General features: G+C 45.7%; 1 protein-coding gene across 5 annotated transcripts in view; it reads left to right on the plus strand.

The window, feature by feature from the left end:
• The window catches only part of cadm2b (cell adhesion molecule 2b), a 520,268-nt gene that overhangs the window by 465,378 nt on the left and 28,847 nt on the right, over positions 1-26,043 (plus strand). For all 5 annotated transcript variants that reach the window (XM_036965372.2, XM_036965373.2, XM_090224114.1 and 2 more), the window contains one exon: positions 6,225-6,403. In XM_036965372.2, the coding sequence (XP_036821267.1) occupies positions 6,225-6,403 (179 nt within the window). The remainder of the gene's footprint in view (positions 1-6,224; positions 6,404-26,043) is intronic.

Here is a 26,043-nt window from a genome sequence, read left to right on the forward strand (position 1 = left end):
TTGATGAGGACAAGGCTGGAGATCACCCTGTCATGCTGATTGCGTTCGAATAACAGACTGGTAGCTTCAAAAAGAGGGTGTTTGATATCATTGTTCTTCCTCTGTCATCCATGGTTACCTGCAAGGAAACACATGCTGTCATCATTGCTTTACACAAAAAGGGCTTCACAGGCAAGGATATTGCTGCCAGTAAGATTGCACCTAAATCAACCATTTATCAGATCATCAAGAACTTCAAGGAGAGCAGTTCAATTGTTGTGAAGAAGGCTTCAGGGCGCACAAGGAAGTCCAGCAAGCGCCAGGACCATCTCCTAAAGTTGATTGAGCTGCGGGATCGGGGCACCACCAGTACAGAGCTTGCTCAGGAATGGCAGCAAGCAGGTGTGAGTGCATCTGCACGCACAGTCAGGCGAAGACTTTTGGAGGATGGCCTGGTGTCAAGAAGGGCAGCAAAGAAGCCACTTCTCTCCGGGAAAAACATCAGGGACAGACTGATATTCTGCAAAAGGTACAGGGTTTGGACTGCTGAGGACTGGGGTCAAGTCATTTTCTCTGATGAATCCCCTTTCCAATTGTTTGGGGCATCTGGAAAAAAGCTTGTCCAGAGAAGACAAGGTGATTGTGTCATGGCAACAGTAAAGCATCCTGAGACTATTCATTTGTGGGGTTGCTTCTCAGCCAAGGGAGTGGGCTCACTCACAATTATGCCTAAGAACACAGCCATGAATAAAGAATGGTACCAACACATCCTCCTATAGCAACTTCTCCCAACCATCCAGGAACAGTTTGGTGACGAACAATGCCTTTTCCAGCATGATGGAGCACCTGCCATAAGGCAAAAGTGATAACTAAGTGGCTCGGGGAACAAAACATGGATATTTTGGGTCCCATGGCCAAGAAACTCCCCAGACCTTAATCCCATTGACAACTTGTGGTCAATCATCAAGAAGCAGGTGGACAAACAAAAACCCACAAATTCTGACAAACTCCAAGCATTGATCATGCAAGAATGGGCTGCCATCAGTCAGGATGTGGCCCAGAAGTTAATTGACAGCATGCCAGGGCGGATTGCAAACGTCGTCGCGGAAACCGGACCAAGGTGAGCGTACATTTCTTTTTATTTAGAATGTCGCCAACAAAAACAAGAAACAACAAAAACGAATGTGAAACTCACGAGGGCTATACAGGCCACTAACAAAGAAATCCACCCACAAATACAAAAGGGAAAAAAGGCTGCCTAAGTATGATTCCCAATCAGAGACAACGATAGTGTTGTGTCTTTACCATCATTAAATTAAAGACTTATAGTTTTTATCAAAGATTCTCTGTAATTAGTATTACGCGATCAACTGATTAATCATGTAACTGTAATTAAGTAGGAAGTCGGGGCACCAAGGAAAAATATTCAGATTACAAGGTTATAATTTCCTAATATAACCTTTCAGATATTTTATCTGATCAATTAGTCTTCGAATTAATGAATTATTTACTTTACCTCACGTTAGTCTCATTCCAAACGTTGTAAATTGTTGGTTATCTGCACGAACCCAGTCTTCACTATGAGTCATCCATACATCAATTGTCTTAAATCATTTATTTATTACTAACTAAGTAATTCACAGAAATGCATAAACAAACAATCAAACAAACAAACAAGGTAAATGTGGTTACAAGAAATGGGAATGTGCCCTCGTGGGCTAAACCGGCATCGGGGCTTGTTAGACAAAAGGGGAAGTGGGAGTCGACTAAGATGAGACACTACAAAGTTGATGATTATAACAATTGAAATGCTAATCCTTTGCACATGAACGCTGACTCATTCGGGACCAATTGCAATCAATATATATATTTACACTCAGTGTGTCGTCAGGATCTTTGTTGAATAGTTTGTTTCTATTGGAGAGTTTTGTCTGTCTCTCTCTCCCTCTCTCGCTCTCTCTCATGGTCTGGTGATAATTTCTCAAAGGGTTTTATTCGGAATTGCAGAAAGGGGCGGTCCAGGATGTCTGACCCTAACTGGGCTCAGGGGCGGTCCAGGATGTCTGACCCTAACTGGGCTCAGGGGCTGTCCCAGGATGTCTGACCCTAACTGGGCTCAGGGGCGGTCCAGGATGTCTGACCCTAACTGGGCTCAGGGGCTGTCCCAGGTTGTCTGACCCTAACTGGCCTCAGGGGCTGTCCCAGGATGTCTGACCCTAACTGGGCTCAGGGGCGGTCCAGGATGTCTGACCCTAACTGGGCTCAGGGGCTGTCCCAGGATGTCTGACCCTAACTGGGCTCAGGGGCGGTCCAGGATGTCTGACCCTAACTGGGCTCAGGGGCGGTCCCAGGATGTCTGACCCTAACTGGGCTCAGGGGCGTTCCAGGATGCCTGACCCTAACTGGGCTCAGGGGCGTTCCAGGATGCCTGACCCTAACTGGGCTCAGGGGCGGTCCAGGATGTCTGACCCTAACTGGGCTCAGGGGCGGTCCAGGATGTCTGACCCTAACTGGGCTCAGGGGCGGTCCAGGATGTCTGACCCTAACTGGGCCCAGGGGCGGTCCCAGGATGTCTGACCCTAACTGGGCTCAGGGGCGGTCCAGGATGTCTGACCCTAACTGGGCTCAGGGGCGGTCCAGGATGTCTGACCCTAACTGGGCTCAGGGGCTGTCCCAGGTTGTCTGACCCTAACTGGGCTGAGGGGCTGTCCCAGGATGTCTGACCCTAACTGGGCTCAGGGGCTGTCCCAGGATGTCTGACCCTAACTGGGCTCAGGGGCTGTCCCAGGATGTCTGACCCTAACTGGGCTCAGGGGCGGTCCAGGATGTCTGACCCTAACTGGGCTCAGGGGCTGTCCCAGGATGTCTGACCCTAACTGGGCTCAGGGGCGGTCCAGGATGTCTGACCCTAACTGGGCTCAGGGGCGGTCCAGGATGTCTGACCCTAACTGGGCTCAGGGGCGGTCCAGGATGTCTGACCCTAACTGGGCTCAGGGGCGGTCCAGGATGTCTGACCCTAACTGGGCTCAGGGGCGGTCCAGGATGTCTGACCCTAACTGGCCTCAGGGGCGGTCCAGGATGTCTGACGCTAACTGGCCTCAGGGGCGGTCCAGGATGTCTGATCCTAACTGGGCTCAGGGGCTGTCCCAGGATGTCTGACCCTAACTGGGCTCAGGGGCGGTCCAGGATGTCTGACCCCAACTGGGCTCAGGGGCTGTCCCAGGATGTCTGACCCTAACTGGGCTCAGGGGCGGTCCAGGATGTCTGACCCTAACTGGGCTCAGGGGCGGTCCAGGATGTCTGACCCTAACTGGGCTCAGGGGCGGTCCAGGATGTCTGACCCTAACTGGGCTCAGGGGCGGTCCAGGATGTCTGACCCTAACTGGGCTCAGGGGCTGTCCCAGGTTGTCTGACCCTAACTGGCCTCAGGGGCTGTCCCAGGATGTCTGACCCTAACTGGGCTCAGGGGCTGTCCCAGGATGTCTGACCCTAACTGGGCTCAGGGGCTGTCCCAGGATGTCTGACCCTAACTGGGCTCAGGGGCGGTCCAGGATGTCTGACCCTAACTGGGCTCAGGGGCTGTCCCAGGATGTCTGACCCTAACTGGGCTCAGGGGCGGTCCAGGATGTCTGACCCTAACTGGGCTCAGGGGCGGTCCAGGATGTCTGACCCTAACTGGGCTCAGGGGCTGTCCCAGGATGTCTGACCCTAACTGGGCTCAGGGGCGGTCCAGGATGTCTGACCCTAACTGGGCTCAGGGGCGGTCCCAGGATGTCTGACCCTAACTGGGCTCAGGGGCGTTCCAGGATGCCTGACCCTAACTGGGCTCAGGGGCGGTCCAGGATATCTGACCCTAACTGGGCTCAGGGGCTGTCCCAGGATTTCTGACCCTAACTGGGCTCAGGGGCTGTCCCAGGATGTCTGACCCTAACTGGGCTCCGGGGCTGTCCAGGATGTCTGACCCTAACTGGGCTCAGGGGCGTTCCAGGATGTCTGACCCTAACTGGGCTCAGGGGCGGTCCAGGATGTCTGACCCTAACTGGGCTCAGGGGCGGTCCAGGATGTCTGACCCTAACTGGGCTCAGGGGCGGTCCAGGATGTCTGACCCTAACTGGGCTCAGGGGCGGTCCAGGATGTCTGACCCTAACTGGGCTCAGGGGCTGTCCCAGGATGTCTGACCCTAACTGGGCTCAGGGGCGGTCCAGGATGTCTGACCCTAACTGGGCTCAGGGGCTGTCCCAGGATGTCTGACCCTAACTGGGCTCAGGGGCGGTCCAGGATGTCTGACCCTAACTGGGCTCAGGGGCTGTCCCAGGATGTCTGACCCTAACGGGGCTCAGGGGCGGTCCAGGATGTCTGACCCTAACGGGGCTCAGGGGCGGTCCAGGATGTCTGACCCTAACTGGGCTCAGGGGCGGTCCAGGATGTCTGACCCTAACTGGGCTCAGGGGCGGTCCAGGATGTCTGACCCTAACTGGGCTCAGGGGCGGTCCAGGATGCCTGACCCTAACTGGCCTCAGGGGCGGTCCAGGATGCCTGACCCTAACTGGGCTCAGGGGCGGTCCAGGATGTCTGACCCTAACTGGGCTCAGGGGCGGTCCAGGATGTCTGACCCTAACTGGGCTCAGTGGCGGTCCAGGATGTCTGACCCTAACTGGGCTCAGTGGCGGTCCAGGATGTCTGACCCTAACTGGGCTCAGGGGCGGTCCAGGATGCCTGACCCTAACTGGGCTCAGGGGTGGTCCAGGATGTCTGACCCTAACTGGGCTCAGGGGCGGTCCAGGATGTCTGACCCTAACTGGGCTCAGGGGCGGTCCAGGATGTCTGACCCTAACTGGGTTCAGGGGCGGTCCAGGATGTCTGACCCTAACTGGGCTCAGGGGCGGTCCAGGATGTCTGACCCTAACTGGGCTCAGGGGCTGTCCCAGGATGTCTGACCCTAACTGGGGTCAGGGGCTGTCCCAGGATGTCTGACCCTAACTGGGCTCAGGGGCTGTCCCAGGATGCCTGACCCTAACTGGGCTCAGGGGCTGTCCCAGGATGTCTGACCCTAACTGGGCTCAGGGGCTGTCCCAGGATGTCTGACCCTAACTGGGCTCAGGGGCGGTCCTCTGATTTAGTTAACTCCAATTCCCTTTTTGAGTTTTCCTTCATTAAACAGTCCAAAATCACATTGTAAAATTGTGTGAACTGTATCATACTCACTCATTCATCTTATACAACAATTAGATGTAAACCTCATATCTGAGGCTATTATATAAATAGCGTTATGGTAATGTGGCCACAGCGTCTCCCATGAGCTTCCCCAAGTTGTGACAAACGGACCAGTTCGTAGCTGGATTCTTCACCCATCTTTTATACCTTCTATTTTATACCAAATAAATGTTGTTCAGACCTCGAGTTCTGTGAGGTGGAAGACATTCCCCTGTTCTCTATGAAAATGTACTCTCTCTTATACTGTGTGGCCATGAGGAGATCCTCAGGAATTTACAACGTCTCTCTGACCACAGCAGCCTAGTTGAAGGAGGAAAAGGGGAGGCGGGAAAAGGGGGATGGGGCTCGTCACATCCAAAGATGGCAACATCATGACAATAGACAGCTGTCCCTGATTGAGAATCATACCCGGCCAAAACATAGAAACAGAAAACATAGAAATAAAGAAACTAGAATGCCCACCCTAGTCACACCCTGGCCTAACCAAAATAGAGATTAAAAGCCTTTCTATGGCCAGGGCGTGACAGACACTTACGAAATGCTTGTAATTATACTTCAGTATTCCATAGTAACCTGTAACAAAAATATCTCAAGACACTGAGGCAGCAGTGGTGTCTGTCTGCTGTGGTGTCTGTTGTGGTGTCTGTTGTGGTGTCTGTTGTTGTGCCTGATGTGGTGTCTGATGTGGTGTCTGCCGCGGTGTTTGCAGTGGTGTTTGCTGTTGTGTCTGTTGCAGTGTATGTCGCTGTGTCTGTTGCAGAGTATGTTGTGGCATCTGTTGTTGTCTCTGTTGTTGTGTCTGCTGTGGTGTCTGCTGTGGTGTCTGTTGTGGTGCCTGTTGTGGTGTCTGCTGTGGCGTCTGTATAGGTGCACGTTGTGGTGTCTGTTGTGGTGTCTGTTGCAGTGTCTGTTGCGGTGCCTGTTGTGGTGTCTGCTGTGGTGTCTGCTGTGGTGTCTGCTGTGGTGTCTGTCTGCTGCAGTGTATGCTGTGGTGTCTGTTGTGATGTCTTGTGTTGTGTTTTCTCCACCAGACCAGAGCCAGTGTTGTGGTCTAAAGATGGAGGGGAGCTGCCTGATATAGAGAGGATGATCGTAGAGGGCAGGGAACTCACCATCACCGCCCTCAACAAGACAGACAACGGCACGTATCGCTGTGAGGCCAGTAACTACCTGGGGACTAGTGGAGCTGAATATGTCCTGTTTGTATACGGTGAGTATCTTACATAGGAGCTACACTGGAGGCAAAAGGAATATTTTTTATTTTATTATTATCATTTTTTTGCTATACTGGATGCATAACTTTTGGCCAGCGATATTGAACATGGTCTAAAGTAGTGCACTATATAGGGAATAGGGCTCTGGTCTATAGTAGTACCACTATATAGGGAATAGGGCTCTGGTCTATAGTAGTACCACTATATAGGGAATAGGGCTCTGGTCTAAAGTAGTGCACTATATAGGGAATAGGGCTCTGGTCTATAGTAGTACCACTATATAGGAAATAGGGCTCTGGTCTAAAGTAGTGCACTATATAGGGAATAGGGCTCTGGTCTAAAGTAGTGCACTATATAGGGAATAGGGCTCTGGTCTATAGTAGTACCACTCTATAGGGAATAGGGCTCTGGTCTATAGTAGTACCACTATATAGGGAATAGGGCTCTGGTCTAAAGTAGTGCACTATATAGGGAATAGGGCTCTGGTCTATAGTAGTACCACTATATAGGAAATAGGGCTCTGGTCTAAAGTAGTGCACTATATAGGGAATAGGGCTCTGGTCTAAAGTAGTGCACTATATAGGGAATAGGGCTCTGGTCTATAGTAGTACCACTCTATAGGGAATAGGGCTCTGGTCTATAGTAGTACCACTATATAGGGAATAGGGCTCTGGTCTAAAGTAGTGCACTATATAGGGAATAGGGCTCTGGTCTATAGTAGTACCACTATATAGGAAATAGGGCTCTGGTCTAAAGTAGTGCACTATATAGGGAATAGGGCTCTGGTCTATAGTAGTACCACTATATAGGAAATAGGGCTCTGGTCTAAAGTAGTGCACCATATAGGGAATAGGGCTCTGGTCTAAAGTAGTGCACTATATAGGGAATAGGGCTCTGGTCTATAGTAGTACCACTATATAGGAAATAGGGCTCTGGTCTAAAGTAGTGCACTATATAGGGAATAGGGCTCTGGTCTAAAGTAGTGCACTATATAGGGAATAGGGCTCTGGTCTAAAGTAGTGCACTATATAGGGAATAGGGCTCTGGTCTAAAGTAGTGCACTATATAGGGAATAGGGCTCTGGTCTAAAGTAGTGCACTATATAGGGAATAGGGCTCTGGTCTAAAGTAGTGCACTATATAGGGAATAGGGCTCTGGTCTAAAGTAGTGCACTATATAGGGAATAGGTTACCATTTGAGATGCATGCCAGTCTGCACATATATAGCTTAGTGTACCTGGAGCCTGGAGGGAATATAACACATTATTAAGCCCTCTTCTCCTCTCCTCCTCTCTTCCTCTCCTCCCCTCATCTCCTCTCCTCCTCTCCTCCCCGCCTCTCCTCCTCTCCTTTCTTATCCTCTCCTCCTCTCTTCCTTTCCTCCTCTCCTCCTCTCCTTTCCTCGTCTCCTCCTCTCCTCCTCTCCTTTCTTCCTCTCCTCCTCTCCTCTTCTCCTCTCCTCCTCTCTTCCTCTCCTCTCCTCCTCTCGTCCTTTTCTCCTCTCCTCCTCTCCTCCTCTCCTCTCCTTTTCTCCTCTCCTCCTCTCCTTTTCTCCTCTCCTCCTCTCTTCCTCTCCTCTCCTCCTCTCCTCCTCTCCTTTCTTCCTCTCCTTTCTTCCTCTCCTCCTCCTCTCCCCCACTCTCTAATCTAATTCTCTCTAATCTCCTCCTCTCCTCCTCTCCTCTCCTAATCACCTCTCCTCCACTCCTCCTCTCCCTTCTCCTCCTCTCCTCCTCTCCTCTTCTTCCGTCCTCTTCTCTCCTCTTCTCTCCTTCTCCTCTCCTCTCCTCCTCCTATCCTCTCCATTCTCCTCCTCTCTTCTCCTACTCCTACTCCTCCTCTACTCTCCTCTCCTCTTCTCTCCTCTCCTCTTCTTCTCTCCTCTTCTCTCCTCTACTCCCCTCTCCTGCTCTCCTCCCCTCTCCTCTCCTTCTCTCCTACTCCTCCTCAACTATCCTCTCCTCTCCTTTCCTCTCCTCCTCCCCAACTTTCATCTCATCTCCTCCCCTCCACACTGCAACTGAGGCTGCTAACATTTGTCAAAAGCTGTTGAAACCAAAATAGTATATACAGGCGAAGTCAGAATATTAGAAACAGACGTTGAGGATTTATGCGTTTTTGCCACAAACAATCCCACATGAGAGTACGTTTTTTTCCAGGAGAAAGGACTTATCCTAGCTCTGAGAAGATATACTTTATTCAAACTAGTAGGGTATAGATCTGTGGATAGAGTTGAAGTCGGAGGTTTACATACACCTTAGCCAAATACATTTAGTCTCCGTTTTTCACAATTCCTGACATTTAATCCTAGTAAAAATTCCCTGTTTTAGGTCAGTTAGGATCACCACTTTATTTTAAGAACGTGAAATGTTAAAATAATAGTAGAGAGAATGATTGGGTCAGAAGTTTACATACACTCAATTAGTATTTGGTAGCATTGCCTTTAAATTGTTTAACTTGGGTCAAATGTTTCTAGTAGCCTTCCACAAGCTTCCCACAATAAGTTGGGTGAATTTTGGCCCATTCCTCCTGACAGAGCTGGTGTAACTGAGTCAGGTTTGTAGGCCTCCTTGCTCGCACACACTTTTTCAGTTCTGCCCACAAATGTTCTATAGGATGAGGTCAGGGCTTTGTGATTGCCACTCCAATACCTTGACTTTGTTGTCCTTAAGACATTTTGCCACAACTTTGGAAGTATGCTTGGGGTCATTGTTCATTTGGAAGACCCATTTGAGACCAAGCTTCAACTTCCTGACTGATGTCTTGAGATGTTGCTTCAATATATCCACATAATGTTCCTGCCTCATGCTGCCAACTATTTTGTTAAGTGCACCAATCCCTCCTGCAGAAAAGCACCCCCACAACATGATGCTGCCTCCCCCGTGCTTCACGGTTGGGATGGTGCTCTTCGGCTTGCAAGCCTCCCCCTTTTTCCTCCAAACATAACGATGGTCATTATGGCCAAACAGTTTCATTTTTGTTTCATCAGACCAGAGGACATTTCTTCAAAAAGTACAATCTTTGTCCCCATGTGCAGTTGCAAACCATAATCTGGCTTTTTTATGGCGGTTTTGGAGCAGTGGCTTCTTCCTTGCTGAGTGGCCTTTCAGGTTATGTCGATATAGGACTCGTTTTACTGTGCATATAGATACTTTTGTACCTATTTCCTCCAGCATCTTCACAAGGTCCTTTGCTGTTGTTTTGGGATTGATTTGAACTTTTCGCACCAAAGTATGTTCATCTCTAGGAGACAGAACGGGTCTCCTTCCTGAGCGGTATGACGGCTGCGTGGTCCCCATGGTGTTTATACTTGTGTACTTTTGTTAGTACAGATGAACGTGGTACCTTCAGGTGTTTGGAAATTGTTCCCAAGGATGAACCAGACTTGTGGAGGTCTACAATTATTTTTCTGAGGTCTTGGCTAATTTCTTTTGATTTTCCCATGATGTCAAGCAAAGAGGCACTGAGTTTGAAGGTAGGCTTTGAAATACATCCACAGGTACACCTCCAATTGACTCAAATTATATCAATTTGCCTATCAGAAACTTCTAAAGCCATGACATCATTTTCTGGAATTATCCAAGCTGTTTAAAGGCACAGTCAACTTAGTGTATGTAAACTTCTGACCCCCTTGAATTGTGATACAGTGAATTATAAGTGAAATAATCTGTCTGTAAACAATTGTTGGAAAAATTACTTGTGTCATGCACAAAGTAGATGTTGTAACCGACTTGCCAAAACTGTAGTTTGTTAACAAGAAATGTGTGGAGTGGTTGAAAAACAAGTTTTTTAAATTTTTTAATTTTTAATTTTTCTAAATATTTTTTATTAACCACACACGCTCTCATTTCGGCAAAAAAACTAATCTTGTTGTTTTGGAAAAGGAGGGAAGAGCCCTCTACCAAATTATGGCTCAGTGAATTGGCAAACACTGTACACTTAGAAAGAATTAGATATATTCTGAACAATAAATGATCAACATTTGATCAAATCTGGCAGCCTTTCCTCTCCTACTTGGACGAGTCGGCGCTGTGAATTTACTTATTAACGCACTCTCAATTGTAATATTTTAATTTACCTTTGGGCAGCGTGTGCTGGTCCTGCCACCCGAGCAGTTGGGGGGGGGGGGGGGGGCGGGGGGGGGGATAAGGGGGATAAGGGGGAATAAGTGGGGGGGGGATAAGGGGGATAAGGGGGAATAAGTGGGGGGGGGGATAAGGGGGATAAGGGGGAATAAGTGGGGGGGGGGATAAGGGGGATAAGGGGGAATAAGTGGGGGGGGGGATAAGGGGGATAAGGGGGAATAAGTGGGGGGGGGGATAAGGGGGATAAGGGGGAATAAGTGGGGGGGGGATAAGGGGGATAAGGGGGAATAAGTGGGGGGGGGGGGATAAGGGGGATAAGGGGGAATAAGTGGGGGGGGGGGGGATAAGGGGGATAAGGGGGAATAAGTGGGGGGGGGGGGGGATAAGGGGGATAAGGGGGAATAAGTGGGGGGGGGGGATAAGGGGGATAAGGGGGAATAAGTGGGGGGGGGGGGGATAAGGGGGATAAGGGGGAATAAGTGGGGGGGGGGGGGATAAGGGGGATAAGGGGGAATAAGTGGGGGGGGGGGGATAAGGGGGATAAGGGGGAATAAGTGGGGGGGGGGGGATAAGGGGGATAAGGGGGAATAAGTGGGGGGGGGGGATAAGGGGGATAAGGGGGATAAGGGGGACATCTACCCTCTTTCTTTCTACATGTCCGTGTTTTGTATTATTTGTTTTTCACCCAGAACTCTTAATGACTCCAACCTCAGTGTATGTAAACTAGTCTTAATGACTCCAACCTCAGTGTATGTAAACTAGTCTTAATGACTCCAACCTCAGTGTATGTAAACTAGTCTTAATGACTCCAACCTCAGTGTATGTAAACTAGTCTTAATGACTCCAACCTCAGTGTATGTAAACTAGTCTTAATGACTCCAACCTCAGTGTATGTAAACTAGTTTTAATGACTCCAACCTAAGTGTATGTAAACTAGTCTTAATGACTCCAACCTCAGTGTATGTAAACTAGTCTTAATGACTCCAACCTAAGTGTATGTAAACTAGTCTTAATGACTCCAACCTCAGTGTATGTAAACTAGTTTTAATGACTCCAACCTAAGTGTATGTAAACTAGTCTTAATGACTCCAACCTAAGTGTATGTAAACTAGTTTTAATGACTCCAACCTCAGTGTATGTAAACTAGTTTTAATGACTCCAACCTAAGTGTATGTAAACTAGTTTTAATGACTCCAACCTAAGTGTATGTAAACTAGTTTTAATGACTCCAACCTCAGTGTATGTAAACTAGTTTTAATGACTCCAACCTCAGTGTATGTAAACTAGTTTTAATGACTCCAACCTAAGTGTATGTAAACTAGTTTTAATGACTCCAACCTAAGTGTATGTAAACTAGTTTTAATGACTCCAACCTAAGTGTATGTAAACTAGTTTTAATGACTCCAACCTAAGTGTATGTAAACTAGTTTTAATGACTCCAACCTCAGTGTATGTAAACTAGTTTTAATGACTCCAACCTCAGTGTATGTAAACTAGTCTTAATGACTCCAACCTCAGTGTATGTAAACTAGTTTTAATGACTCCAACCTCAGTGTATGTAAACTAGTTTTAATGACTCCAAACTAAGTGTATGTAAACTAGTTTTAATGACTCCAACCTAAGTGTATGTAAACTAGTCTTAATGACTCCAACCTAAGTGTATGTAAACTAGTTTTAATGACTCCAACCTCAGTGTATGTAAACTAGTTTTAATGACTCAAACCTCAGTGTATGTAAACTAGTTTTAATGACTCCAACCTAAGTGTATGTAAACTAGTTTTAATGACTCCAACCTCAGTGTATGTAAACTAGTTTTAATGACTCCAACCTCAGTGTATGTAAACTAGTTTTAATGACTCCAACCTAAGTGTATGTAAACTAGTCTTAATGACTCCAACCTAAGTGTATGTAAACTAGTTTTAATGACTCCAACCTCAGTGTATGTAAACTAGTTTTAATGACTCCAACCTCAGTGTATGTAAACTAGTCTTAATGACTCCAACCTCAGTGTATGTAAACTAGTCTTAATGACTCCAACCTCAGTGTATGTAAACTAGTTTTAATGACTCCAACCTAAGTGTATGTAAACTAGTCTTAATGACTCCAACCTCAGTGTATGTAAACTAGTCTTAATGACTCCAACCTAAGTGTATGTAAACTAGTCTTAATGACTCCAACCTCAGTGTATGTAAACTAGTTTTAATGACTCCAACCTAAGTGTATGTAAACTAGTCTTAATGACTCCAACCTAAGTGTATGTAAACTAGTTTTAATGACTCCAACCTCAGTGTATGTAAACTAGTTTTAATGACTCCAACCTAAGTGTATGTAAACTAGTTTTAATGACTCCAACCTAAGTGTATGTAAACTAGTTTTAATGACTCCAACCTCAGTGTATGTAAACTAGTTTTAATGACTCCAACCTCAGTGTATGTAAACTAGTTTTAATGACTCCAACCTAAGTGTATGTAAACTAGTTTTAATGACTCCAACCTAAGTGTATGTAAACTAGTTTTAATGACTCCAACCTAAGTGTATGTAAACTAGTTTTAATGACTCCAACCTAAGTGTATGTAAACTAGTTTTAATGACTCCAACCTCAGTGTATGTAAACTAGTTTTAATGACTCCAACCTCAGTGTATGTAAACTAGTCTTAATGACTCCAACCTCAGTGTATGTAAACTAGTTTTAATGACTCCAACCTCAGTGTATGTAAACTAGTTTTAATGACTCCAAACTAAGTGTATGTAAACTAGTTTTAATGACTCCAACCTAAGTGTATGTAAACTAGTCTTAATGACTCCAACCTAAGTGTATGTAAACTAGTTTTAATGACTCCAACCTCAGTGTATGTAAACTAGTTTTAATGACTCAAACCTCAGTGTATGTAAACTAGTTTTAATGACTCCAACCTAAGTGTATGTAAACTAGTTTTAATGACTCCAACCTCAGTGTATGTAAACTAGTTTTAATGACTCCAACCTCAGTGTATGTAAACTAGTTTTAATGACTCCAACCTAAGTGTATGTAAACTAGTCTTAATGACTCCAACCTAAGTGTATGTAAACTAGTTTTAATGACTCCAACCTCAGTGTATGTAAACTAGTTTTAATGACTCCAACCTAAGTGTATGTAAACTAGTTTTAATGACTCCAACCTAAGTGTATGTAAACTAGTTTTAATGACTCCAACCTCAGTGTATGTAAACTAGTTTTAATGACTCCAACCTCAGTGTATGTAAACTAGTTTTAATGACTCCAACCTAAGTGTATGTAAACTAGTTTTAATGACTCCAACCTAAGTGTATGTAAACTAGTTTTAATGACTCCAACCTAAGTGTATGTAAACTAGTTTTAATGACTCCAACCTAAGTGTATGTAAACTAGTTTTAATGACTCCAACCTAAGTGTATGTAAACTAGTTTTAATGACTCCAACCTAAGTGTATGTAAACTAGTTTTAATGACTCCAACCTAAGTGTATGTAAACTAGTTTTAATGACTCCAACCTAAGTGTATGTAAACTAGTTTTAATGACTCCAACCTAAGTGTATGTAAACTAGTCTTAATGACTCCAACCTAAGTGTATGTAAACTAGTCTTAATGACTCCAACCTAAGTGTATGTAAACTAGTTTTAATGACTCCAACCTAAGTGTATGTAAACTAGTTTTAATGACTCCAACCTAAGTGTATGTAAACTAGTCTTAATGACTCCAACCTAAGTGTATGTAAACTAGTTTTAATGACTCCAACCTAAGTGTATGTAAACTAGTCTTAATGACTCCAACCTAAGTGTATGTAAACTAGTTTTAATGACTCCAACCTAAGTGTATGTAAACTAGTCTTAATGACTCCAACCTAAGTGTATGTAAACTAGTTTTAATGACTCCAACCTAAGTGTATGTAAACTAGTTTTAATGACTCCAACCTAAGTGTATGTAAACTAGTCTTAATGACTCCAACCTCAGTGTATGTAAACTAGTCTTAATGACTCCAACCTCAGTGTATGTAAACTAGTTTTAATGACTCCAACCTCAGTGTATGTAAACTAGTTTTAATGACTCCAACCTCAGTGTATGTAAACTAGTTTTAATGACTCCACCCTAAGTGTATGTAAACTAGTCTTAATGACTCCAACCTAAGTGTATGTAAACTAGTCTTAATGACTCCAACCTCAGTGTATGTAAACTAGTTTTAATGACTCCAAACTAAGTGTATGTAAACTAGTTTTAATGACTCCAACCTAAGTGTATGTAAACTAGTTTTAATGACTCCAACCTCAGTGTATGTAAACTAGTTTTAATGACTCCAACCTCAGTGTATGTAAACTAGTTTTAATGACTCCAACCTCAGTGTATGTAAACTAGTTTTAATGACTCCAACCTCAGTGTATGTAAACTAGTTTTAATGACTCCAACCTCAGTGTATGTAAACTAGTTTTAATGACTCCAACCTAAGTGTATGTAAACTAGTTTTAATGACTCCAACCTCAGTGTATGTAAACTAGTTTTAATGACTCCAACCTCAGTGTATGTAAACTAGTTTTAATGACTCCAACCTCAGTGTATGTAAACTAGTTTTAATGACTCCAACCTAAGTGTATGTAAACTAGTTTTAATGACTCCAACCTCAGTGTATGTAAACTAGTTTTAATGACTCCAACCTCAGTGTATGTAAACTAGTTTTAATGACTCCAACCTCAGTGTATGTAAACTAGTTTTAATGACTCCAACCTCAGTGTATGTAAACTAGTTTTAATGACTCCAACCTAAGTGTATGTAAACTAGTTTTAATGACTCCAACCTCAGTGTATGTAAACTAGTTTTAATGACTCCAACCTCAGTGTATGTAAACTAGTTTTAATGACTCCAACCTCAGTGTATGTAAACTAGTTTTAATGACTCCAACCTAAGTGTATGTAAACTAGTTTTAATGACTCCAACCTCAGTGTATGTAAACTAGTTTTAATGACTCCAACCTAAGTGTATGTAAACTAGTTTGAATGACTCCAACCTAAGTGTATGTAAACTAGTTTTAATGACTCCAACCTAAGTGTATGTAAACTAGTCTTAATGACTCCAACCTCAGTGTATGTAAACTAGTTTTAATGACTCCAACCTCAGTGTATGTAAACTAGTTTTAATGACTCCAACCTAAGTGTATGTAAACTAGTTTTAATGACTCCAACCTCAGTGTATGTAAACTAGTTTTAATGACTCCAACCTAAGTGTATGTAAACTAGTCTTAATGACTCCAACCTAAGTGTATGTAAACTAGTTTTAATGACTCCAACCTAAGTGTATGTAAACTAGTTTTAATGACTCCAACCTAAGTGTATGTAAACTAGTTTTAATGACTCCAACCTAAGTGTATGTAAACTAGTTTTAATGACTCCAACCTAAGTGTATGTAAACTAGTCTTAATGACTCCAACCTCAGTGTATGTAAACTAGTTTTAATGACTCCAACCTAAGTGTATGTAAACTAGTCTTAATGACTCCAACCTAAGTGTATGTAAACTAGTTTTAATGACTCCAACCTAAGTGTATGTAAACTAGTCTTAATGACTCCAACCTCAGTGTATGTAAACTAGTCTTAATGACTCCAACCTCAGTGTATGTAAACTAGTTTTAATGACTCCAACCTCAGTGTATGTAAACTAGTCTTAATGACTCCAACCTAAGTGTATGTAAACTTCCTACTTCAACTGTAGATGAACACTAGCCTCCGTTAGACTTTTTTCACACTAGTAGGGTATAGCTCTGTGGATAGATGGACACTAGCCTCTGTCCACTCAGATTCCACAGTTCAGAGGAGGGGAAGGATTACATATTATTCAGCTTCTGTTGGTCTGTAAGTCGGTTGTCTGTAATTCTGTTGTCTGTAAGTCGGTTGTCTGTAAGTCTGTTGTCGGTTGTCGGTTGTCTGTTGTCTGTTGTCTGTTGTCTGTAAGTCGGTTGTCTGTAAGTCGGTTGTCGGTTGTCTGTTGTCTGTTGTCTGTTGTCTGTAAGTCTGGTGTCTGTAAGTCTGTTGACTGTTCGTCTGTAAGTCTCTTGTATGTTGTCTGTAATTATGTTGTCTGTTGCCTGTAAGTCTGTAAGTCTATTGTCTGTAAGTCGGTAAGTCTGTAAGTCGGTTGTCTGTAAGTCTGTTGTCTGTAAGTCTGTTGTCTGTGGTTTGTTGTCTGTTGTCTGTAATCTGTAAGTCTGTTGTCTGTGGTTTGTTGTCTGTTATGTGTACGTCTGTCTGTAAGTCGGTTGTCTGTACATAAGTTGTCTGTAAGTCTGTTGTCTGTGGTTTGTTGTCTGTAAGTCTGTAAGTCGGTTGTCTGTAAGTCTGTTGTCTGTGGTTTGTTGTCTGTTGTCTGTAATCTGTAAGTCTGTTGTCTGTGGTTTGTTGTCTGTTATCTGTACGTCTGTCTGTAAGTCGGTTGTCTGTACATAAGTTGTCTGTAAGTCTGTTGTCTGTGGTTTGTTGTCTGTAAGTCTGTAAGTCGGTTGTCTGTAAGTCTGTTGTCTGTAAGTCTGTTGTCTGTGGTTTGTTGTCTGTTGTCTGTAAGTCTGTAAGTCGGTTGTCTGTACGTATGTTGTCTGTAAGTCTGTTGTCTGTGGATTGTTGTCTGTTGTCTGTAAGTCGGTTGTCTGTAAGTCTGTTAGTCTGTAAGTCTGTAAGTCTGTTAGTCTCTATTCATCCGGAGAGCTGGACGGGGAGATGACTTGAGTTATGCCAAACTGGGGTTAGTGCTCTGTATCGGACTGTCACAACTGAAACAGATTGGACCCCAGTGTCATCATTTCATCAAGAGTAGAAAATACAATCGTCTTGGATTGTTCTGGGAATGCGGTGTGGTGTGGGGGTCGTTGTGGATAATCACCACAGGATTGAAATAAGCTTCATTGAAGCCCTGAAGCTTAAAGAGTCTGTAAACCCAAGTAAGGTCCTCTCAGCTAGATTATGTGATGAATTGTAAATGATTCTCCATAGAGATATTCTCAGATCTGCCATTAAACCGGTTGATGTCACCACTCTTAGGGGGTTGTGTACCAAATGACACTCTATTCCATTTATAGTGCACTACCTTTAGTAGTATTAATACAAAGTAATGCCCCGTAGAAGGGAATAGTAGGGTGTCGTTTGGGACGCATAAATTATGCCTGAGGGATGATGTCATGTCAGGAGACAGCAGAGCAGGTGAAAGAGGCATGAGAAAGTGTCTCATTACCAGCAGTAGTTACAATTCTACCTCTGAAATAAGTCTGGATGGTAGACAAGGGAGATAGATATTGATAGGTCTCTACTTCTGAACTGGTAGACAAGGGAGATAGAGATTGATAGGTCTCTACCTCTGAAATAAGTCTGGATGGTAGACAAGGGAGATAGATATTGATAGGTCTCTACTTCTGACCTGGTAGACAAGGGAGATAGAGATTGATAGGTCTCTACCTCTGAAATAAGTCTGGCTGGTAGATAAGGGAGATAGATATTGATAGGTCTCTACTTCTGAAATAAGTCTGGCTGGTAGACAAGGGAGATAGATATTGATAGGTCTCTACTTTTGAAATAAGTCTGGCTGGTAGACAAGGGAGATAGATATTGATAGGTCTCTACCTCTGAAATAAGTCTGGCTGGTAGACAAGGGAGATAGATATTGATAGGTCTCTACCTCTGAAATAAGTCTGGATGGTAGACAAGGGAGATAGATATTGATAGGTCCCTACTTCTGAAATAGGTCTGGCTGGTAGACAAAGGAGATAGATATTGATAGGTCTCTTCATCTCGTCTGAGTAGATGAAGCTAATTTGCCAATGACACCGTACCAGAGCTGAGGAACAATCAATGTCTTCCTGAAGTCACACAGACACAATGTATCACATGTATCACCATCCTGAAGTCACACAGACACAATGTATCACATTTATCACCATCCTGAAGTCACACAGACACAATGTATCACATTTATCACCATCCTGAAGTCACACAGACACAATGTATCACATTTATCACCATCCTGAAGACACACAGACACAGTGTATCACATTTATCACCATCCTGAAGTCACACAGACACAATGTATCACATTTATCACCATCCTGAAGTCACACAGACACAATGTATCACATTTATCACCATCCTGAAGTCACACAGATACAATGTATCACATTTATCACCATCCTGAAGTCACACAGACACAATGTATCACATTTATCACCATCCTGAAGTCACACAGACACAATGTATCACATTTATCACCATCCTGAAGTCACACAGACACAATGTATCACATTTATCACCATCCTGAAGACACACAGACACAATGTATCACATTTATCACCATCCTGAAGACACACAGACACAATGTATCACATTTATCACCATCCTGAAGTCACACAGACACAATGTATCACATTTATCACCATCCTGAAGTCACACAGACACAATGTATCACATTTATCACCATCCTGAAGTCACACAGACACAATGTATCACATTTATCACCATCCTGAAGTCACACAGACACAATGTATCACATTTATCACCATCCTGAAGTCACACAGACACAATGTATCACATTTATCACCATCCTGAAGTCACACAGACACAATGTATCACATTTATCACCATCATGAAGTCACACAGACACAATGTATCACATTTATCACCATCCTGAAGTCACACAGACACAATGTATCACATTTATCACCATCCTGAAGTCACACAGACACAATGTATCACATTTATCACCATCCTGAAGTCACACAGACACAATGTATCACATTTATCACCATCCTGAAGACACACAGACACAATGTATCACATTTATCACCATCCTGAAGACACACAGACACAATGTATCACATTTATCACCATCCTGAAGTCACACAGACACAATGTATCACATTTATCACCATCCTGAAGACACACAGACACAATGTATCACATTTATCACCATCCTGAAGTCACACAGACACAATGTATCACATTTATCACCATCCTGAAGTCACACAGACACAATGTATCACATTTATCACCATCCTGAAGTCACACAGACACAATGTATCACATTTATCACCATCCTGAAGTCACACAGACACAATGTATCACATTTATCACCATCCTGAAGACACACAGACACAATGTATCACATTTATCACCATCCTGAAGTCACACAGACACAATGTATCACATTTATCACCATCCTGAAGTCACACAGACACAATGTATCACATTTATCACCATCCTGAAGTCACACAGACACAATGTATCACATTTATCACCATCATGAAGTCACACAGACACAATGTATCACATTTATCACCATCCTGAAGTCACACAGACACAATGTATCACATTTATCACCATCCTGAAGTCACACAGACACAATGTATCACATTTATCACCATCCTGAAGTCACACAGACACAATGTATCACATTTATCACCATCCTGAAGACACACAGACACAATGTATCACATTTATCACCATCCTGAAGTCACACAGACACAATGTATCACATTTATCACCATCATGAAGTCACACAGACACAATGTATCACATTTATCACCATCCTGAAGTCACACAGACACAATGTATCACATTTATCACCATCCTGAAGTCACACAGACACAATGTATCACATTTATCACCATCCTGAAGTCACACAGACACAATGTATCACATTTATCACCATCCTGAAGTCACACAGACACAATGTATCACATTTATCACCATCCTGAAGTCACACAGACACAATGTATCACATTTATCACCATCCTGAAGACACACAGACACAATGTATCACATTTATCACCATCCTGAAGTCACACAGACACAATGTATCACATTTATCACCATCCTGAAGTCACACAGACACAATGTATCACATTTATCACCATCCTGAAGTCACACAGACACAATGTATCACATTTATCACCATCCTGAAGTCACACAGACACAATGTATCACATTTATCACCATCCTGAAGTCACACAGACACAATGTATCACATTTATCACCATCCTCCAGTTCTATTCCGATATATGAGATGAATCCTGAGTGCATGGAGAAATGAAATGTGCAGGCTTGAGAATAGAGCCGACGCCGACGTGATAATGCCTGCGTTTGGCACAGTGAGAAGATGATGGAGGGAGGGAGGGAGGGAGGGAGGGAGGGAGGGAGGGAGGGAGGGAGGGAGGGAGGGAATGTGGCTGCATCCCAAAAGGTACCATGTTTCTTATAGTGCACCATAGGGCTCGTATCAACAATAGTGCAATATATAGGGGTTAGGGTGTCATGTGGGAGGTACCCATGGTGAAAAGAGGATAGATGGGGGTAGAGGAGTGAATGTGAGCCCTGTCCTCTCCTTGTTCCCTCTCTCATCAGCGCCAACATGAGATCCTTGTATTAATGTGAACATCTGCCTGGCACAGTCATCAGTATCAGCTCTCGCCTATTGTACATTACACCTCACACACATCTCGACACACACCTCGACACACACACACCTCGACACACACACACTTCGACACACACACGCCTCGAGTCACATAGTGTGTTCTCACCCGCGACAGGTGTGAGATTTGATCAGACACTTGTTGTTACACGTACCTGTGCTCCTGTCACACACACACACACACACACACACACACACACACACACACACACACACACACACACACACACACACACACACACACACACACTGAGTTCCTTTGTCTCATCTGACATCACTTCTTACACAGCCATCGTCAAGCTTCAGGGTTTTTGTTCTCAGCTGGGGATAACACCTGTTTCCTATAGAATAGACTGACAGGTACTCATCAGCTGGGGATAACACCTGTTTCCTATAGAATAGACTGACAGGTACTCATCAGCTGGGGATAACACCTGTTTCCTATAGAATAGACTGACAGGGACTCATCAGCTGGGGATAACACCTGTTTCCTATAAAATAGACTGACAGGTACTCATCAGCTGGGGATAACACCTGTTTCCTATAGAATAGACTGACAGGTACTCATCACGTTTTCTTCTACTTATCTTCACTATTCTCCTATTCCTAAGGCAGATGGTATGAATTCCTAGTAGGTGAAGTTTCCCCTAGGTACAGATCTAGGAATCAGCTTCCTATTCCCCAACACTAACCTTAACCATTAATGCCAAGCTGACCCAAGATCTGTGTCTACAATATTAGAAAAAGAAAGGCACTATCATGAACCTAAAAGGGTTCTTCGGCTGTCCCCATAGGAGAACCATTTGGGGAACCATTTTTGGTTCCAGGTAGAACCGCTTTGATTCAAGGTAGAACCTTTTTGGGTTCCTTGTAGAACCCTTTCCACTGACAGTTCTACCTGGAACCAAAAAGGGTTATACTTGGAACCAAAAAATGGTTCTACTTGGAACCAAAAAGGGGTTCTCCTATGGGGACAGCTGAACCCTTTTGGAACCCTTTTTTCTAAGAGTGTAGGTCAACTCACCCCTACCTCACATAATGTAGTAGCTAAATGCTAGGTTTACTAAGAAGCACTCTATCGTACATTATTATTTTCAAGCCATTTATCATCTTTAGTGTACTGTGATTTCAGTCATTGTTTCATTTCATTGTGCCTAGTAAGACCTATTTCTGGTATGTTCACATCCCCGGGGCGGCAGGGTAGCCTAGTGGTTAGAGCGTTCACATCCCCGGGGCGGCAGGGTAGCCTAGTGGTTAGAGCATTCACATCCCCGGGGCGGCAGGGTAGCTTAGTGGTTAGAGCGTTCACATCCCCGGGGCGGCAGGGTAGCTTAGTGGTTAGAGCGTTCACATCCCCGGGGCGGCAGGGTAGCCTAGTGGTTAGAGCGTTCACATCCCCGGGGCGGCAGGGTAGCTTAGTGGTTAGAGCGTTCACATCCCCGGGGCGGCAGGGTAGCCTAGTGGTTAGAGCGTTCACATCCCCGGGGCGGCAGGGTAGCCTAGTGGTTAGAGCGTTCACATCCCCGGGGCGGCAGGGTAGCCTAGTGGTTAGAGCGTTCACATCCCCGGGGCGGCAGGGTAGCCTAGTGGTTAGAGCGTTCACGTACCCGGGGCGGCAGGGTAGCCTAGTGGTTAGAGCGTTCACATCCCCGGGGCGGCAGGGTAGCCTAGTGGTTAGAGCGTTCACATCCCCGGGGAGGCAGGGTAGCCTAGTGGTTAGAGCGTTCACATCCCTGGGGCGGCAGGGTAGCCTAGTGGTTCGTGGTTAGAGCGTTCACATCCCTGGGGCGGCAGGGTAGCCTAGTGGTTCGTGGTTAGAGCGTTCACATCCCTGGGGTTCAGGGTAGCCTAGTGGTTAGAGCGTTCACATCCCTGGGGCGGCAGGGTAGCTTAGTGGTTAGAGCGTTCACATCCCTGGGGCGGCAGGGTAGCCTAGTGGTTCGTGGTTAGAGCGTTCACATCCCTGGGGTTCAGGGTAGCCTAGTGGTTAGAGCGTTCACATCCCCGGGGCGGCAGGGTAGCCTAGTGGTTAGAGCGTTCACATCCCCGGGGCGGCAGGGTAGCCTAGTGGTTAGAGCGTTCACATCCCTGGGGTTCAGGGTAGCCTAGTGGTTAGAGCGTTCACATCCCCGGGGCGGCAGGGTAGCCTAGTGGTTAGAGCGTTCACATCCCTGGGGTTCAGGGTAGCCTAGTGGTTAGAGCGTTCACATCCCCGGGGCGGCAGGGTAGCCTAGTGGTTAGAGCGTTCACATCCCCGGGGCGGCAGGGTAGCCTAGTGGTTAGAGCGTTCACATCCCCGGGGCGGCAGGGTAGCCTAGTGGTTAGAGCGTTCACATCCCCGGGGCGGCAGGGTAGCCTAGTGGTTAGAGCGTTCACATCCCCGGGGCGGCAGGGTAGCCTAGTGGTTAGAGCGTTCACATCCCTGGGGCGGCAGGGTAGCCTAGTGGTTAGAGCGTTCACATCCCCGGGGCGGCAGGGTAGCCTAGTGGTTAGAGCGTTCACATCCCCGGGGCGGCAGGGTAGCCTAGTGGTTAGAGCGTTCACATCCCCGGGGCGGCAGGGTAGCCTAGTGGTTAGAGCGTTCACATCCCCGGGGCGGCAGGGTAGCCTAGTGGTTAGAGCGTTCACATCCCCGGGGCGGCAGGGTAGCCTAGTGGTTAGAGCGTTCACATCCCCGGGGCGGCAGGGTAGCCTAGTGGTTAGAGCGTTCACATCCCCGGGGCGGCAGGGTAGCCTAGTGGTTAGAGCGTTCACATCCCCGGGGCGGCAGGGTAGCCTAGTGGTTAGAGCGTTCACATCCCCGGGGCGGCAGGGTAGCCTGGTGGTTAGAGCGTTCACATCCCCGGGGCGGCAGGGTAGCCTAGTGGTTAGAGCGTTCACATCCCCGGGGCGGCAGGGTAGCCTAGTGGTTAGAGCTTTCACATCCCCGGGGCGGCATGGTAGCCTAGTGGTTAGAGCGTTCACATCCCCGGGGCGGCAGGGTAGCCTAGTGGTTAGAACGTTCACATCCCCGGGGCGGCAGGGTAGCCTAGTGGTTAGAGCGTTCACATCCCCGGGGCGGCAGGGTAGCCTAGTGGTTAGAGCGTTCACATCCCCGGGGCGGCAGGGTAGCCTAGTGGTTAGAGCGTTCACATCCCCGGGGCGGCAGGGTAGCCTAGTGGTTAGAGCGTTCACATCCCCGGGGCGGCAGGGTAGCCTAGTGGTTAGAGCGTTCATTCCCTTTGTTCCACTTAGCTTTTGTTCTACTCCCACCACCACCAATAGGTACACTAGGATCAGCTTCCTTAATACCAACCTTAATCTTAACCTTAACCACACCCATTATCTAGCATCACCATCTCCACCCCCACCATCATCAACCCCACCACCATCACCACCCCCACCATCACCACCACCCCCACCATCAGCATCACCACTACAGAGGTCGAGGAGAGCTGGAGGTTTGCGAGCCACAGCTGTCGAGGACAGCTGGAGGTTTCTGAGCCACAGAGGATAAAGACGGCTGGTGCTCTTTGAGCCACAGAGGTTGAGGACAGCTGGAGGTTTCTGAGCCACAGAGGATAACAGCTGGTGCTCTTTGAGCCACAGAGGTTGAGGACAGCTGGAGGTTTGTGAGACACAGAGCTTGATGAGAGCTGGAGGTTTGTGAGACCCAGAGGGTGATGAAAGGTTGAGGTTTGTGAGCCACCGAGGTTGAGAACAGCTGGAGGTTGGTGAACCACAGAGATGGGGAGAGAACAGCTGGAGGTTGGTGAACCACAGAGGTTGAGAACAGCTGGAGGTTGGTGAACCACAGAGGTTGAGAACAGCTGGAGGTTGGTGAACCACAGAGGTTGAGGAAAGATGCTCAGATTTGTAATATATTTATATCTCGCTCTGCTTTTTCAGAATCAGCACGTGTTCCATTGGTTCACTCCAGACCCTGTTGTCAATGGAGCCAGGAGAGTCATTTTCTGTGAAGAAAGAGACAGTACTTGTGTCCCAATTTGGCACCCTATTCCCTCTTTGGTGCACAATTTTTTTACCAGGGACCATAGGGCATTCATCAAATGTAGTGCACTATATAGGGAATAGGGTTGCATTTGGGACACATAAAGTGAATGGATTTTCTCTTCACTCGCATGGTAAACCAGTAAAATCCATAAATCCACAGCCTTTTTCAAACACATATTTCTGTCAGGTCTTCCCACAACAACTTGACAGGACATTCTACAGAGAAAACTGTGGAATACAAAATATGCTATGCAATATTTCCGCAAACCCCAGTTCTTATTTAAGACCTCATTATGTCTGCAATTATTTTGTGTGTATGTGTGAATGTGTGTATGTGCGCATGCGTGTGTGTGTGTGTGTGTGTGTGTGTGTGTGTGTGTGTGTGTGTGTGTGTGTGTGTGTGTGTGTGTGTGTGTGTGTGTGTGTGTGTGTGTGTGTGTGTGTGTGTGTGTGTGTGTGTCCATGCACAAATGAGGGCCACATGCAACATAATCCCTCAAAGATGGATCAAACGCTTTTCGAGAAGCTGGCCTCCCTTCTCTGTGTTCTGCTGTTTATAAAGTAGAGCGTTGGAGAAGCTGGCCTCCCTTCACCATGTTCTGCTGTTTATAAAGTAGAGAGTTAGAGAAGCTGGCCTCCCTTCTCTGTGTTCTGCTGTTTATAAAGTAGAGCGTTAGAGAAGCTGGCCTCCCTTCACCTTGTTCTGCTGTTTATAAAGTAGAGAGTTAGAGAAGCTGGCCTCCCTTCTCTGTGTTCTGCTGTTTATAAAGTAGAGAGTTAGAGAAGCTGGCCTCACCTTCACCGTGTTCTGCTGTTTATAAAGTAGAGAGTTAGAGAAGCTGGCCTCCCTTCACCGTGTTCTACTGTTTATAAAGTAGAGGGTTAGAGAAGCTTGCCTCCCTTCACCATGTTCTACTGTTTATAAAGTAGAGCGTTGGAGAAGCTGGCCTCCCTTCACCGTGTTCTGCTGTTTATAAAGTAGAGCGTTAGAGAAGCTGGCCTCCCTTCACCATGTTCTGCTGTTTATAAAGTAGAGTGTTAGAGAAGCTGGCCTCCCTTCACCGTGTTCTACTGTTTATAAAGTAGAGCGTTGGAGAAGCTGGCCTCCCT

Source organism: Oncorhynchus mykiss, chromosome 27 (assembly GCF_057628025.1).
Source record: "Oncorhynchus mykiss isolate SJ-2025 chromosome 27, ASM5762802v1, whole genome shotgun sequence".
NCBI lineage: Eukaryota > Metazoa > Chordata > Actinopteri > Salmoniformes > Salmonidae > Oncorhynchus > Oncorhynchus mykiss.